This window comes from Sminthopsis crassicaudata, chromosome X (genome assembly GCF_048593235.1).
Source record: "Sminthopsis crassicaudata isolate SCR6 chromosome X, ASM4859323v1, whole genome shotgun sequence".
Lineage (NCBI taxonomy): Eukaryota > Metazoa > Chordata > Mammalia > Dasyuromorphia > Dasyuridae > Sminthopsis > Sminthopsis crassicaudata.
Window position 1 is genome coordinate 79,578,073 of NC_133623.1, and position 15,343 is coordinate 79,593,415.

At 46.8% G+C, this 15,343-nt stretch overlaps 1 protein-coding gene across 8 annotated transcripts in view; it reads left to right on the forward strand.

Annotated features, from left to right (window-relative positions):
• Nucleotides 1–1,903: 1,903 nt before the first annotated feature.
• The window catches only part of CHIC1 (cysteine rich hydrophobic domain 1), a 138,149-nt gene continuing 124,709 nt past the window's right edge, over nucleotides 1,904–15,343 (forward strand). For 7 of the 8 annotated variants that reach the window (XM_074278343.1, XM_074278342.1, XM_074278344.1 and 4 more), the window contains exon 1: nucleotides 1,904–2,386. In XM_074278343.1, coding sequence (XP_074134444.1) covers nucleotides 2,121–2,386 — 266 coding nt within the window. In that variant the 5' untranslated portion in view covers nucleotides 1,904–2,120. Of the gene's footprint in view, nucleotides 2,387–3,567; nucleotides 8,941–15,343 lie in introns of those variants that run through there. The other variant, XM_074278345.1, reaches the window with a different exon arrangement.

Here is a 15,343-nt window from a genome sequence, read left to right on the forward strand (position 1 = left end):
TAAAGACTAGGTGATTTCTAAGAGCTCTCTTACGTCCGAATCCTCTGATGTTTATATGCTGCCTGAGATTTTCAAGGCACTTTCCCCACAACAAGCCTGTGTGGAAGGTAACCTGCATAGATCTCTTTTACAGGGGAGGTAATAGAAACTGGGAGAAGGCAGTGATTTATTCGATGTCACATAGTGAGGGTCACAAACCTTGACTACACTGTTTGGCTTCCCTGCTTCCATCAGAGCCCTAAACCCAGGCCTTTGGTTCCCAGTAAATCCTGGAGAGGAAAATGCCAAGTAAGCCATGAACAGAAACAGATCTTGTCGGTTGTATGGAGCCACCAATCAGAGTATCCTTGTGTGGTAAACATTGGATTTAAATCAGGCCACGTAGGTTCAAGACCTGTTTAATAACCTATTAGCTGTGTGACTTTGGATAAGTCTCTACTTATCTTGGACTCAATTTCTTCCATCGTAAAGTGTTAGACTAGATGATTTCTGAGGTCTGGAAATTCTATGACTCAGTGCAATGTAAGCTGTTCATGGGTAGGGATTAGAGCTGGGCATGGTCAGGGGTAAGGCCTATATATAGCTAGCTTCTGATTAGAACAAAGGGCAAATCCCCTTCAGTGGTTCCACATTTGACTTTGTGCTTTTTGAAGTTATAACTCCATGAAACATAGACAATGGTTCCAGGCCAATAGAAATAGGCAGTAGGAATCGCAGTAATTCGATCACCTCAGTGGAGTCATTATTTGCATTAAGGTCTGGATGAATTCGGGTTATGTTACTCTATTCCCAGTGGCTGCTCTGCAAGGGTTTATTGGAGAGGCAGAACACCACCATGGAGTCACAGGACTTGAGTTCAGATTTCCCCAATATTCCTACTAGCAGGATTTTGGAATGTCACTGATGTTCTCTGGGTGTGTTCCCTCATCTGTAAAATTTATCTAGAATCTTAGTATTCTTAGAGTTACCTTTTAACCCTGAACTTATCTAGGAAACTATATTCATGGCTCAAATCCCAGCTTTGTCACTTACTCTCCTCCGGTACTTTGGGTTCATTACACTCCCGAGTCTATTTCTCCCTGAATCAAAGCATCGACCTGGATGATCTTGCTAAGTCAGGGCTTAAAGGAAAGTCACATCATTCTGGTTTGAGTCCTGCCTGTCAGAATGACTATTTGTGGGGCTCTGTTGAAAGTCATTGGAGTTCTGTGGACCTCAGTTTCCCCATCTGCACAGTGACTCCTCTGAGCTTCTCCCTTTAGCTGCAAAGTGAGAGTTTTGGCTTAGTTGGGTTCTGGGGATGCCTCTGATCTGGGCTTCAAGTTTACTGTTACAAGCATTGTGCTCTTGGGCAACTTTGCTCACTTTTTTTGAGCTTCAGTTTCCCCATCTGTGAAATGGGAGTCTTGGGGGTAGCGTTGGATTTGATGCCCTCCGGAAAGTCCCTCCCCGATCATCCTAAGAGCTGAATTGAATATCAAATCCTTCCTCTTCTCTGGGCCTCAGTTTCTCCGTCTGTGAAATGGGAGTGTTGGGAGTGCTGTTGAATTAGAAGACTTCTGAAATCGAATCCTAAATCCCTTCCCCTCTTTGGGTCTCAATTCCTCCGGGGGTGGGCGCGGGATCCTCCTTCCAGCCGCGGCGGTAGGTGGTTTGACCCTCCTCTGCCAAGACACGCAGGGGAAAAGTCCAGGTGGGGGAGGGGCGGCGGCCGGGCGGGCACCAGCACGAACCGCTAGCAGGTATCTTTGTCTCTGCCCCTCCCTCTACAACCCTCAACTCCAGGGCAGCGCAGGCGTACCACGGAACCGCTCCTCTGCGCCCCCTTTCTCCGGCCCCCCCCCCCCACGTGCTGCCCCCGCCCCCGGCACAGCGCGCAGGCGCGCTTCTGCCGGCCCTTTGGCCGGGGCCCCAAGGCTGCGTCCCTTCAGTCCGAGCTCCGGGACCAGGTGGTGCGGACGCTCCGCTTCAGTTTTTCCGCTCGGTCCCCGCCCCTCCCCGCCTCCCGCCCGCTTGTTCTCGGAGTTTCGAACTGCTCCACTCTTTCTCCCTCACTCTAGAGGGGCGGCTGCGGCGGCGGCGGCGGCGGCGGCGGCGGCGGCGCGAGCCGCGGTCACGTGATGAGCATCCTGCTGCCCAACATGGCGGAGTTCGACACCATCTCCGAGCTGGAGGAGGACGAGGACGACGCGGCCGCCGTGTCCTCGGGCCTCGACGACGACTTCGACGATGACTTGGACGATGACGAGGATGAGAGGAACGAGGACGACGGCAACGACCTGGAGCTGCAGCAGCCGCTGCCGCCAGATCGGGCGATAAGCGAGGAGTACCTGCGGCGGTTGGCGCCGGACCCGGTGACTGTGCGCGGCACGGGTCACATCACGGTGTAAGCCGGGGGTGGAGGCTGCGAAGGGCAAGGGTTCTGACAGTTCGGGATGCTGCAGTCCTAGGGGGTGGAGAGGACCGAGCAGGGATGGGGGGAGGGGAGGGGTTGGGTCAGTTAGGTCCAGGATATCCCCTCAATTGAGGGGATGCTGCCGGGACGGAGTACTGCAGTCCGAGGATGGGGCGGGAGTGGCAGCGGGAGGGACAGGAGGGAGAGGGGCGAGAAGGGATGGCAGGGATTGGGCCAACGGGGTCCCGGAGCCCTGACAGGAAATCCCTTTCAATTGAGGGGAAGCTGACAGGACGAGGGAGGGGACCGTCATCCCCAAAACAGGACCAAGGGGACTGTGACAGCTTGCAGTGGACCAAGGGGCTCCGAAGGAGCGGTAGACTTCCCCCGAGGAGAGAGTGAGCTTGGGGTTTGGAGGGGATGGTCAGCTGAGAGGACTGAGAGTGTGAGGAAGTAAACCAGCCAGGTCTAAAAGAAGAGATGAAAGGGAAGCCGCCTCGGGGGCGAGGGCTGAGAAATGGGAGAGCCGAGGCACAGGGCTTGAAGTAATAAAGTTGGGGCTAAGGATTGAGGGAGTTTCAGATGGAAAAGGCCTGGGGTTCTAAACAGGGGGGCTGCGTCCTCTGCCAGGGAGCCAGGCTGGGGGGGTGGAGCTCAGAGAAGTGGGGACTAAGTTGGCATCTGAAAAAAGGTTGGGAAGCCAAGTTTGTAGGGAGAGCCCAGAATTGATTAGAAGTCAAATTGAAAAGGGAGCGAAGGACTGGGGAGGTCTAAAAAAGGACTTGCTTCCTTTGAAAGGAAGGGAAAATTGGCAAGGGGAGCCAAATTTGGGGGTGTTGAGAATTGTGGAGAATCGAGTTGGGGAGTTAAGAGAAAGGAGGGTGGTCTCAAAAGGACCTGCTTCTTTTGAAAGGGATCTAGGGTGGGGGTGGAGCTGAGAGAATGGAGGGGAGCCAAAGTGGAGGGGACTGAGGAAATGGGGAATAGAACAGCTTCAGGGGGGATGGGAACTGAGGAAGTCTTAAAAAAGGGGGGGAGCTGTTACAAGAGTAAAGTTCAAAAGAACTGCGGGGAATGGGGAGCTTGAGAGAACTGGAGGGACAGTGCAGAGGGGGCTGCAGACAGGGGGGCGCTGAGGACTGAAGACAGCCAAGGTTGGGGGAGGGGGCTTAAAGAACAGCAGTTTCTGGAAAAGGACTAAGGGGAATTGGTTTGGGGAGTGAGCTTGAGAGCACTCAGGGCAGTCCCTTTTGGCAGGACTCCAGGCCAGTGCCCCCTGGGCAGAGAGATGGGATATGATCAAGCTGAAAGCATTGAGGGGAGCCAGGTGGGAGGAGACCCCAACCCCAAAAGATGGTCGAGCTGTGGAGGGAGGTGGGGCTGTGTTGGGGTAGCCAAGCAGGCTGGGAGGATATTGGGGGAACAGAAGTGAAGGGGAGGGAGAGGTTGAGAACTCGGTGGAAGAGAGTGTAGATGAGGCAGAGTGATGCTTGAAGCCAAGTCCTTTGACTCCCGGAGGCAGCGCTTTGTCCATTGAACCAAGCACACTGGCCCTTTGGTGCTGCTGCCAATTTCATGAGGCAAACAGTCTCTAAACTGCAGAAGGGATCTGAGAGGGCATCCCTCCTAGGATTGCCGATGGTGCTGAAATCACTTAGGTGAACCCCTCTAAGCCCCAATATAAAAGAAGTTGACATCTCATGGATGGATCTATGAAGAGGCTCATCTGCAAAGAAAATGACCCTCTCCCTGCCTCAGCCTTTTTCCCTGTGACATTCCTTTACATTAGAGGGCAGCTGTGTATGTTTTGTGAGCTTTGGCTTCACTTAGACTCCAAGAACACTTGTCAGTGTAGATAAGTGAGGAAATTACCCCTCCAGGAGCAAGGAAAACTGACCCAAACCTAAACGACGTAGTTTGTTCTTTGGTAAAATTCTTGAGTCATCCCTGGAAAATTAAACAGTCCACCAAGCAAAATTTAAAAAATCCTCCCAGCACAGTGGCTGCAGAGGACTTTTTCCAGGAGTCATGAGAGCTTTTGAAAGCTACTTGCTCCCTGTTGTGTTTCTGGACTGTGGGTACTTGGAGCTTTACATGCTGCATCATGTTTTCATGATCTATTCACTCTTTTACTACATTTTCAGGAACAAATCCCCTTTTTTTCTGTCAAGTTATCATGTCTCTGTTTTCTGTGATTTCCTCAGAGCTGCTGACTTCATAGACTTACCCTCCTCCTCCATTAGCAACTTTTCGTGGTCCGGGACTTGTCCTGTACTCTGTTCTCTTTCGATGAAAGATTTAAGAACCAAGCTGGTGGAATTGGGTGGGGATAGGAGAGAGAGTTTATTGTTTTATTCTTGGGCAATTGAAGAAGCAATTAGAATTCCCAATTTTTGGCTCCAGGAATGTTGCATAGCAGCAAGTCATAGGAAACCAGCAAATGTAGAGAATGAGCTTACTGTGTCATTTTATTTTCATTAATTTTTTTTAACCACCAGTGAAAGAACTTATTCTGAAAACTGATTCTATTTCCTTTGGAATCTACCAATTGCCTTCATGTAGACAAACGCCCGGGGCTGAGAAAACCCTAGAATCTTAGCTTCAGAGCCAAAAGGGCCTTGAAGGTCATCTAGTTCTGTCATTTTTGAGCTGAGGAAACTGAGGCCCAAAGGGCCATGTACTGACTTACCCAGGATCCTAGTGGTAGTCAGGTAGATCAGGCATTGCCACCTAGCTCCCCTGGTTTCAAATCTAGAGTGATTTCCACTTTGCCCTACTGACATTGGCAAAGGCTGCTCTCTGCTCACCGGCACTTCTTCTTTTGGTAAAGTCAGACAGAAAGGAGTTGAGGAGGCAAAGTTTGTTTCCTGGACCTTGTCTTGACCCCACACGTGGCTAACCAGTCAAAACTTTGCATTTCTCTGTCGTTGAAAGGGAATAGAACTAATTTTTTCCCTCAAATTTGGACTCTTCTTCAGTGACAGGTGCAAGGTGGCTCTCCAGTCCTGTGATGCTAAAGGGCAGTGGGGGAGGTGATGAGATGCCTTATAGGATGAAGGCCAGGGCCTGAAACTCAAGAGCCTGGGCACTTTGGAGAGTTATTTAGTATCTTGTCTCAGCTGAGCTGGATCTTGGATTGAAAATTTTGATCAGCACATTAAATGAAGTTTCAGTAGTTGTGAGGAATGGGATAGCATTCTCGTGAGCTTTCTTCACGCCCATAGGTTTAGGAAATGTTTAATCTCATGTTGATATCTTCAAAATAAACTGTGTTTGAGGGGGTGTGTGTGTGTATGCATGCACGTGTGCAGGCCATTCAGATTTCTTTTCGATTGTCAAGATTTGTGTCTTTTCCATTGTCTGTATTTTTTTAAATCCCCAAAAGGACTTTGTTTCTTTTTACAGTTTTAAATTTGAATTAAAATCCCCAAGTAGGACCTTTTTTAGAAAGCTGTGTTGACACGGTAAGAAAAGTTATTTTTTTTTGAATATTTGATGACAACTAAAGTACTAAAGCGAGAAGGACGGTTCCTGCCCCGTAAGCATGGGCTCTCCTTTCTCTATCCCCAGGCCATCGCTAGTATTGTGTGGCCCTTTCATGTTTTTCTTAATTTTGGGGTTTGGGTAGCGTTTGTGGATGGCACATTGGTTCTAAGGATGCTGTCACTGATTGCAGCTCCGGCAGCACCCTGCATGGTGTTGTGTTATAGGAGGGCAGAATCTGGAATTCAGGATTGAGAAGCTATCAAACACCTCTGTGACCTTGGGCAAGTTAATTCCTGGGCCTCATGTGGCCCGCTCATCTGTAAAATGGGGTGGGGTGATTGGATTAGGTCCATGGAGGCCCAAAGAACCATGTTCCAATCCTAGCCGTTAACTCCCCATGGCTTCCCTTCCTGGCACTTGAGGAAAGGCTTAGTGGGCCCAAAGGATCTCCAAGGCCCCTTGGTGCTCCAAACTCCTATGTTCCATTTTGAGTTTCCTCCCTTTTTTTCTTTTTTTTTTTTTTTAGAAAGATATGGAAAACAGTCCAAACGTTGGGCAAGAACAAAAACAAACATTTAATGACACAATTGTCTTTGAATTTAGAAGCCAGTGACCAGATGAAATAGTCTCTCCATTTTGGCATTCTAGTTCCTGAGTGGGATGTTTCTAGAGTGGAGAAACAGAAAAAGATGCCAACAATGAGAAGCTTTTGGGTCTCACTGACACAAGCCACACTTGTTTTTGGGCTCCTTCCTTAGAGGAGTTGCACCAAAACTATTTTGTTTCCTTAATGCTTATTGCAATTTCTGCTATCTTAAGGCTTCATTTGGATTTTGCTAATTGGGCTCATTCACATCTAGGCTGTTATTACGGCTAACCACAGCTTTTTGTAGCTCTTTGAGGTTTCGAAAAGTCTCATAAAAGACCCTCAACTGGCTGGTATAAAGAAAATCCCATGTCTCAGATTTGAAAAGGATCCCAGAGCTCCTCAGATCTGGCCCGCCCCCGGCTTCTGCAGCTTTGAATAAAGCAGAGGTTTTGGGCCCAAAGCCTGCCTCTGTTGAGGAAGGAAGGCCACCTCTCTGTAGTCCCTTAAGTAATTTAACACTCTGAGTTTCCTCTACCAGTTGAGAAGGTTGTGCTTAATACCTTCCTTGGCTCTGCCGGTTTGAGATGGTGGATTGGTCCCCGCAGGCAGTCTTTGCTTAAGAATCTGTAGCGAGAGGGAGCCCATTCCCTCAGAAGCTCCTCTTTAAAGCAATCCTCCCCTCCCCTGCATTTTTCCTAGTTCTGTCTTCTGGAGCCAACCAGGACAACTCTCTCCTTCTTCCATATGCCAGCTCTTCACATACTTGGGGCTAGCTCTCCTATTCTTCCCTGTATCTTTTCTTCTGCCTCAACTCCTCCCCAAGTTCCTCATACGGCCTGATCTACTTTGGCCTCTCTTGGACACCCCAGCTTATCATTTACACTTCTCCCAGGTATTGTTTTGGCCAGTGAGATGCTCTTCTACCCCTGAAGCAACCTGGAAGATTGCCTTTGCTGTCTCGGTTGCCATATCCCATTGGGGACTTACTGGAGCCTGTGGGCCACGGAGGATCCCACACTGTTTGCAGATGAACTTTTAATTCCTATTCTCCCTGGCAACAATTGGTGCATAGCAAAATGCTTCATTTTACACGGAAATATTTAAGTAATATTGCTTGGGTCGTATAGCTGAGGTCACCAAGGGTCAGAGATGGGAAGTGACTTGCCCAGGACCACACAGCAAAGGCCTTGGGTGCCTAGGACCTCCCCCCTGGACCCCAGGTGCTCAGGGTAGTGCTGAATTCGATGTATCTGCCTACTTTGGATAAAGGATTTCCTAAGCAGATGAATGGAGTTTTAGAAAATTATTTTGGGGGAACCTCTAACATTTCTTAAGAAACTTGACAGATTTTGCCTTTGCCTCCACATAATCCCCAATGGTTGGGCTTTTGCTGTAATGATGATCACAGCCAGATATCCAAAGTTTGGAGGAGTTGTTACAGCCCCGTGTATCATCATTAATGAAGAGTAATATTTACTGATGGTCTTCTCTGCGGAAGTCTAGATTAGCCTCCAAACAAGGTGCTTTGCCTGGTATCGTGCCTCTCCTAAGCATTCAGTAAAGCCTATGAGCAAACTCAGCTTAGGTTTTTGTTGAACGCTGGCTGTGTGTGGAGGCCCGTGCTCAAGTATGAAGCGAGCGAACGACTCAGAAATGCTGACATCTTTTCTTCACCTGACGCCATGAAATCTGCCTCGTCCAAATGTGATCATTTACTAACATTTATTGAGTGTTGCACCATCCCCTCCTCCTCATGGCCCGGGCCAGATTCCTCATTGTTCCTGCCCTCTGCCAGCAACCCTTCCACATGAGTGCCATCGTTCTATTAGGTTCCCAGGCACCAAGCCTTGGGGCCATTTGGATTATTGCCTCACAGTCCGTTCCTAGTTGAATTTGGTTCCCAAGTCCATAATCCATTAGCACTAATACCCCACCCTGAGAGATGGTCTCTCAGCCTATTCACTTTCTGTCCACACTCACTTGTCTCACAGCCCAGTTCCCCGGGATTGCCTGTGTTCCCCCTGACGTTCTTTCTTCATTAATCTGCTCTCCCTAGGGCTGGCAGAATTAACAAAATAAGCCTGTGATTGTGTTTAAGAGCTTGCTCTGACTGCCTGTTAACTTGGCCAGAGCAGCTGTGAGCCTGCTGCCCAGCTGCCCAGGCCCTCCGTGATACCAGCCTTGCTCCGCCATCAGGTCTGATTCCTGGCTCCCCCTTAGCACTTACCTTCTGTTTCAATGAGGCCCATCCTACTGTCTTTCCCACATACCATGCTCTTTTCTGCCTCTCTGCTTTTTGCTCATGCTGTTCCTCCTGCCTAGAGTGCCTGTCCTCCTCTCTGCCTATCCATATCCACTTCAAGGCCCAGCTCAAGTCCTACCTCCTCATGAAGCCTAATCTGCCTACTCTGGAGTCAGAAGACCTGGGTTCGAATTGTGGCTCTGCTCCTTACTCCCTGTGTGGCCTTGGGTAAGTTCTTTAGCCTGTCTGGGCCTTGGTTTGCTCCTCTTCAGGATGAGAGTGTTAGGCTAGCTGGCCTCTTTCCACTCTAGCTCTGGTGACCATTTGACTGGGCTGTGGCTGTTCCAGATTCAGCAGGGTTCCCGAGCTCCAGTTCTAGGCAGTCAGTGCCACCGATGCCGTGGCCCCTGTGGCTCCCATGGGCCCCATCGTTTCCTGATGGCATTCTTGTCTCTCAGCTATTTTGAGGCTTTGGTGAGAGCAGGTGGCCTTGGTGGGCTCCTCTGGGCCCAGTAACTGATAGTTTGGTTCTCAGATGGCATAGAGGAACAAAAAAAAAATCTGTTCTTCCTTTGGGAATGGACAATCTAGATTGAGGTTTCTTAACTTCTGGGGCCTTTAACAAAGCCAGGGTTGGGGTGGAGAGGGAGAGTAACTGCATTTCCATAAAACTGACTTCCTTTATAATCCTCTCTCTTTTATTTGATGCATTGAAAAAGCATGGTTCTGAGAAGGGGCTTGGACATGGGCTTTCCCAGACTGCCCAGGGGATCCGGGACACAAAAAAGGTTAAGAACCTCTGCTGTGCAGCTAGTGTAGAATGAAGTGCGAGCAGACAAAGTGGGGCTTGGGTGGCAAGTGTGGAAGTTGTAGCAGCAGGCCTCTTGGAGGGGGCCACTCCAGCTGGCCTTGCAACCTGGGGCTTCACCCAGTAGATGTACTTCACTTGAGTAGATGCAGGAGTAGGAGTAAGGGAATGGGATAATTCAAGGAAAAAAAGTTGTTTCCCCCAATGATTATGAGTGTGTTAGGGCACCTTATGAAAACAGATAATCTGTAAGGTCTACAGCCCTGATTTCTTGTGAACTACTTTAGCTCCGAACCATTGCTGAACTCCAGTTACATTCTAGCAGGGAGATCAGGAAGGCTTCCTGGAGGAGGGTAGTGTTTGAGCTAAGCTTTAGAGGATAGTTTGGAATTCAGCAGTGGAAAAGTGAGAGGGGAGGTGCAGCTAGGTGGCTCAGTGGATAGAGCACCAGCCTTGAACTCAGGAGGGACCCGAGTTCAAATCTGGTCTCAGACACTTAACACTTCCTAGCTGTGTGACCCTAGGCAAGTCACTTAACCCCAGCCTCAAGGAAAAAAAAAAGGAAAAGTGAGAGGGCCTCCTGTTCCAAGAGTAGTGAACCAAGTCACAGAAGTGAGAGGTGGGCTGAGAGGAGCATGTGAATGAAACTCGTTTAGCAGTTGGATCACATGACGTCATGGAGGCTTCGAATGCCAGGCAAGAGCCCTTGAACTTTGGGAAATAGGCAGTTGGCCACTGAGGATTTTTGAGCATAGCGGAGATGGGGGCTCATTGGTATTCTGCTTCACAACAGAGCTATTGTCAATATGTATCGTATTGATTTCTTCACAGACTGTGATGTACGCTCCTTGTCTTGTTGATCTCTGTATCTTTCTCCAGCCTAGCACAGTGCCTTGCTCATAGTAGGTGCTCAGTCAATGTTTGTTGAGTCAGAATACTCTTAAGTTGCCTTTTTGCCTCTCTAATTTTTCATCTTTAAAAAATGGAGATTATATACTCTCCACGTTGAAAGAGCATAGCATTTCCATGATGGATGTAACCTGAGCTATGATGATGCCTATGATGATAACGTGGCCACTTCCTCAAAGGCTTCTTGATGAATCAAGGCAGGGAGGAGGTCCTGGTTTCTCAGGTTCTGCTGATACAGTATGAGCAATGGTAGCTCCTGTGGTGCTGTGAAAGTCCAGAGCACGTCTGGCAAGAGGAGCATGTCCTGAGAGAAGTCTAGTGAAACAGCTCCTGTTTGTAGAACCCTTGTCAGGAGAGAATTTTGGTTGATCAGAGTGCTGTGGGACAGGCGGTCCTTAGATTAGGAGCAGTGTAGTAAGTGGAAGACATGGGGAAACCCTGAGTCTACGTCCCCTCCCCCCTTAACCAAAAGTCACAACTCACCAGGGCCTTTTCCACACACTGAGTAAATTGTGTAAAATGGAGCCCTTCGACATAGTGTTGTGAACTGTCAAATACTTTCATTGCATGCTTGCGATGACAAAATTTTAATTTGAAGGCAGGGCAAATAAAAAGTAGTCCAGGAACTCTCCGTGTTACTGGTGAGACTTGATGAAGTTGGCTCAAAGCATGTTGGCGACAGGTTTTTTGTTTAGGTCTAGGCACCACCTTTTAGGAAAAACATGAAAACGTTGGAACACCTTCGGAGGGGGGCATTTAGTGCCCCCAGGGAGCATTTATTTGAAGGAGCTGGGGACAGTTATCCTGGAGAAGAAATGTTTGCTCATTTCAAGGATTTGAAGGGCCCTCACCTGGAAGTGGGGTTTACCTTGTCCTTGGTCCGGGAGAACAGAATGAGAAACAGCAGGGACAAGTTTCAAGAAGAACTGCTACTGAAAGAAGACAGTTTCCAGCAACTAGAACTGTCCAGGAGTTAGGGAGGGGCCGCTGCCTGGCAAGGCAACGAGCTTCCCTCATTGAACAGTGCTTGAGTAGCGGCACTGATGCCCATTTGTCACAGATATTCTAATTCTGATTCTTAAGCAAAAGGAGGTTGGACTTTTAAACGACTCCTTTGACTATGAATCTGTGTATGGGATTAAAAGAAAGTTCTTTTCATTTGGTTACTCTTCTCCTGGCTTTGTAGCCTTTTAGCTCAGTATTTAGTAATATTTATTTGCAAATGATCTTTTAGCATTACTTGCTGCTTTCATAGATTTATGCCATTAATACTCTTTTACAGCGAATTGGAATCAGTTCTTGAGGGAAAGCATAAAATAGGAACGGGGAAATGTAGTTAAGTGAGGTCATCAAACAGAATAAAGAATGATTACTGAATTTGCCTAAATTTTGCATTTCTGCACTGATGGTGGGAGCATTGCAGCACTATCCCAGCAAGGTATGTTTTTCGAAGGTGGATATTTTTGCAAGGTTCCTGAGAATTGAGGAATGTGGGATCTGCCATCTACAGTTGGGTGAAACAGTTGCCTTTATGTCTATGGGGAAGAGGAAATGGTCTTAAAGAACAGAACCAGAGCAAACATCACTTATTTCCCCATCATACTATTGCAACACTAGTGTAGACTGGTTCAAGGAGTTGAGTGTGACCATGTGGGACTTCAGTAGAAGTTCTCAGCCTGTGGCTGGCCTATCTCTATCGGCTATCTCATCTCTAGGTAGAGTAAACCTCCTTCATGAGCAAACAGGAGTTGGTGACATTTCTTTTATTCTGGTTCTTTTTTTTTTTTTTTTTTAATAACTTGGGCTTAGCTGTTTTCAAAATGATTGGAGAGGGAAAACTGTACTTTCAATTTCTTTATTTCATACATTTTCTTTCTATTATACATGGTCTCTTGACATGGATAATATTTTTGAGAACCACTGGCCTTAGGTTCAAGATGCTCTAAGATTGTTTTGGATAAGTAAAATGGAGTAATAACAGATTGTCTTGGTACATATGCCTCGAACTCTCTGGTCTGCCTAGTGATGTTGGGGCCCACTGGAGAGATCAGCAGCCTTTGCTGCCCCTTTTGTGATGAGGCAGTTTTCCCCAGGACTTATGAGCAGGTCAATCTGAGGCTGTTAACCCTGGCAAAGTGATTCTTAAGCTTTGGCCCTGAAGGCCAGTTGTGTTTCACACTGTTTTGGTAGCTAATAGTCCCTAATGAAGACCATTAACATAAATATTACAGCCTTGGCTGTTAATTCAATAATTGTTACTGGATAGTAACCATACTTTTAATTGCTTAAGGATTAGTGGCCCTTTTGTGGAATCATAGAACTGTAATATCTGATTAAGAGTTGAAATGGTTCTTCAGGAATATTTCTTCTGGTTTTTTAAAGTCCAATTTAAATAGGGTCTTTTCTGGGAAGCCTTTCCTTTTTTTTTTTTTTTTTTTTAATAATTTTTTTTCTTTTTTTAAATAGCTTTTTACTTACAAGATATATGCATGGATAAAATTTTCAGTTATTTTGCTGTACAAAAAGAATCGGACTTTGAAACAGTGTACAATTAGCCTGTGAAGGAAATCCAAAATGCAGGTGGACAAAAATAGAGGGACTGGGAATTCTATGTAGTGGTGCATAGTCATCTCCCAGAGTTCTTTCGCTGGTTCAGTTCATTACTGCTCTATTGGAACTGATTGGTTCATCTCATTGTTGAAGAGGGCCTCGTCCATCAGAATTGATCATCATACAGTATTGTTGTTGGAGTATATAATGATCTCCTGGTCCTGTTCATTTCACTCAGCATCAGTTCACATAAGTCTCTCCAGGCCTTTCTGAAATCTTCCCGCTGGTCATTTCTTACAGAACAATAATATTCCGTAACATTCATATCCCACCATTTATTCAGCCATTCTCCAATTGCTGGGCATCCACTCAGTTTCCAGTTTCTAGCCACCATGAAAAGGGCTGCCACAAACATTTTGGCACATACAGGTCCCTTTCCCTTCTTTAAAATCTCTTTGGGATATAAGCCCAGTAGTAGCACTGCTGGATCAAAGGGTATGCACAGTTTGATAACTTTTTGGGCATAGTTCCAGCTTGCTCTCCAGAATGGTTGGATTCGTTCACAACTCCACCAACAATGCATCAGTGTCCCAGTTTTCCCACATCCCCTCCAACATTCTGCATTATCTTAGCCAATCTGACAGGTGTGTAGTAGTATCTCAGAATTGTCTTAATTTGGATTTCTCTGATTAATAATGACTTGGAGCATCTCCTTATATGGCTAGAAATAGTTTCAATTTCTTCATCTGAGAATTGTCTGTTCATATCCTTTGACCTGGCGAATGGCTTGATTTCTTATAAATTAGAGTCAATTCTCTCTATATTTTGGAAATGAGGCCTTTATCAGAACCTTTGACTGTAAAACTGTTTTCCCAGTTTATTGTGGGAAGCCTTTCCTAATAACAACTGTCCATAATGACTTTGCCATTTGAGCCTTACTTGCCACTTTGTTTTATAATTCTCAATTTCACTTATTATGTAATGTGGATTATAGCTGGCTGAGTGTGATCTTTCCCATTAGAACAGAAATCTGTGAAGGTCAGAGTGTTAGCTAACCCTCAGATTTCCTCTTCCTTAAAGTAACACAGGTCCGAGTTTTTCTCTTGTTCAGGAAATTTCAGGGATTTCCTCTTGCTTCCGAGATCCAACACAAACTCATCTCTCTAGCATTTAAAGCCCCTCCTAGTCTGGTTCTTGGCTATCTTTCCAGCCTCAGCACACATCAGTCTCCCTCACCTTCCCGAGGGTCCACCCATATTGGCCTTGTTTGCGGTTCTCTACACAATGCTTTTGTACCTGGGCCTAAAATGCTTTTGTTCTCCCTTGCTGAGAATCCTCTATTGACTCAGATGCCACTGAATAGCATACCTTTCCTTTCAGTATCCCCAAAGGCCATTATCCATATTGGATTTAATTGAATTTGTTGATGTTGTTTCCCTGTAAGTGCATGCTCCTTAGAACCAGGGTGCTCACACTGTAGTGTTCCCTCCCACTGGCCTAAACTTTCCATTTCTGCATTTGGGGTTTCCCCTTGTCCTTTATGTTGATCTGATCTCATTCACAGGACTTAGATAATGGACTTTTTAATAGCCAGTGAACTGAAAATGAGCCACAGAGTCCCATCTGAGGTGGAGAAAGATCAGAGAAGGGAGCAGCTTCACAAGGCCTGAGGCTTTCCCAGCAGTTACCAACCTCAGCCCTCTCTACTCTTTCAGAGATGTCTGACTCTCTTTGACATGTTTTTATCTCTATCCTGTTTTCGCACCCCATCTCTCCAGTCAGTCCTGGCTCTTTCTTCATTCCACCATGCTTTGGCTGCTGCCTTTCCCCATCAGAAACCTTTTCTGTCCCTGCTACATGGCAGTAAAGGCCTCCCAGAACTAACTACGGAGTTGACCTCTCTCCTCCAAACCAAATGGAGGGGACTTGGATGGAGCTGGGCTTGGTCAGCTCCACGATACTATGAAAACGGATGAGGATTCTGACACAGTTTTGAGAGTGACAAAGACTGAACATTGGATAACACCCACAATTGGGTCTGGGAGGAGGCAAAGAAAAAGAAAAAAAAAGTAAGAAATCCAAGCAAAAACCCAAAAGGTGCCAAAGAAGGGGTACTATCATAGAACCTAGTTTTAAGGGGGAGGTTGTCGGTGTGTCCTTGGTAGAAAAGGTCCTTGAAATTGTTAATAAAGGAAGTCACTGGTGGTGCTCTTGAGTAGTTTTAGTGAAATGATGGAAATATAGGGAGGAGAGAGACAGCAGTTAGTGGCAACTTCTTTGAGAAGTTTGTTAGTAAAAGGCAAGAGAGAATTAAGATGGTAGCACAAAGGGGTGCCAGAAATAAGAGAGAGTTCTTTTCAAGAA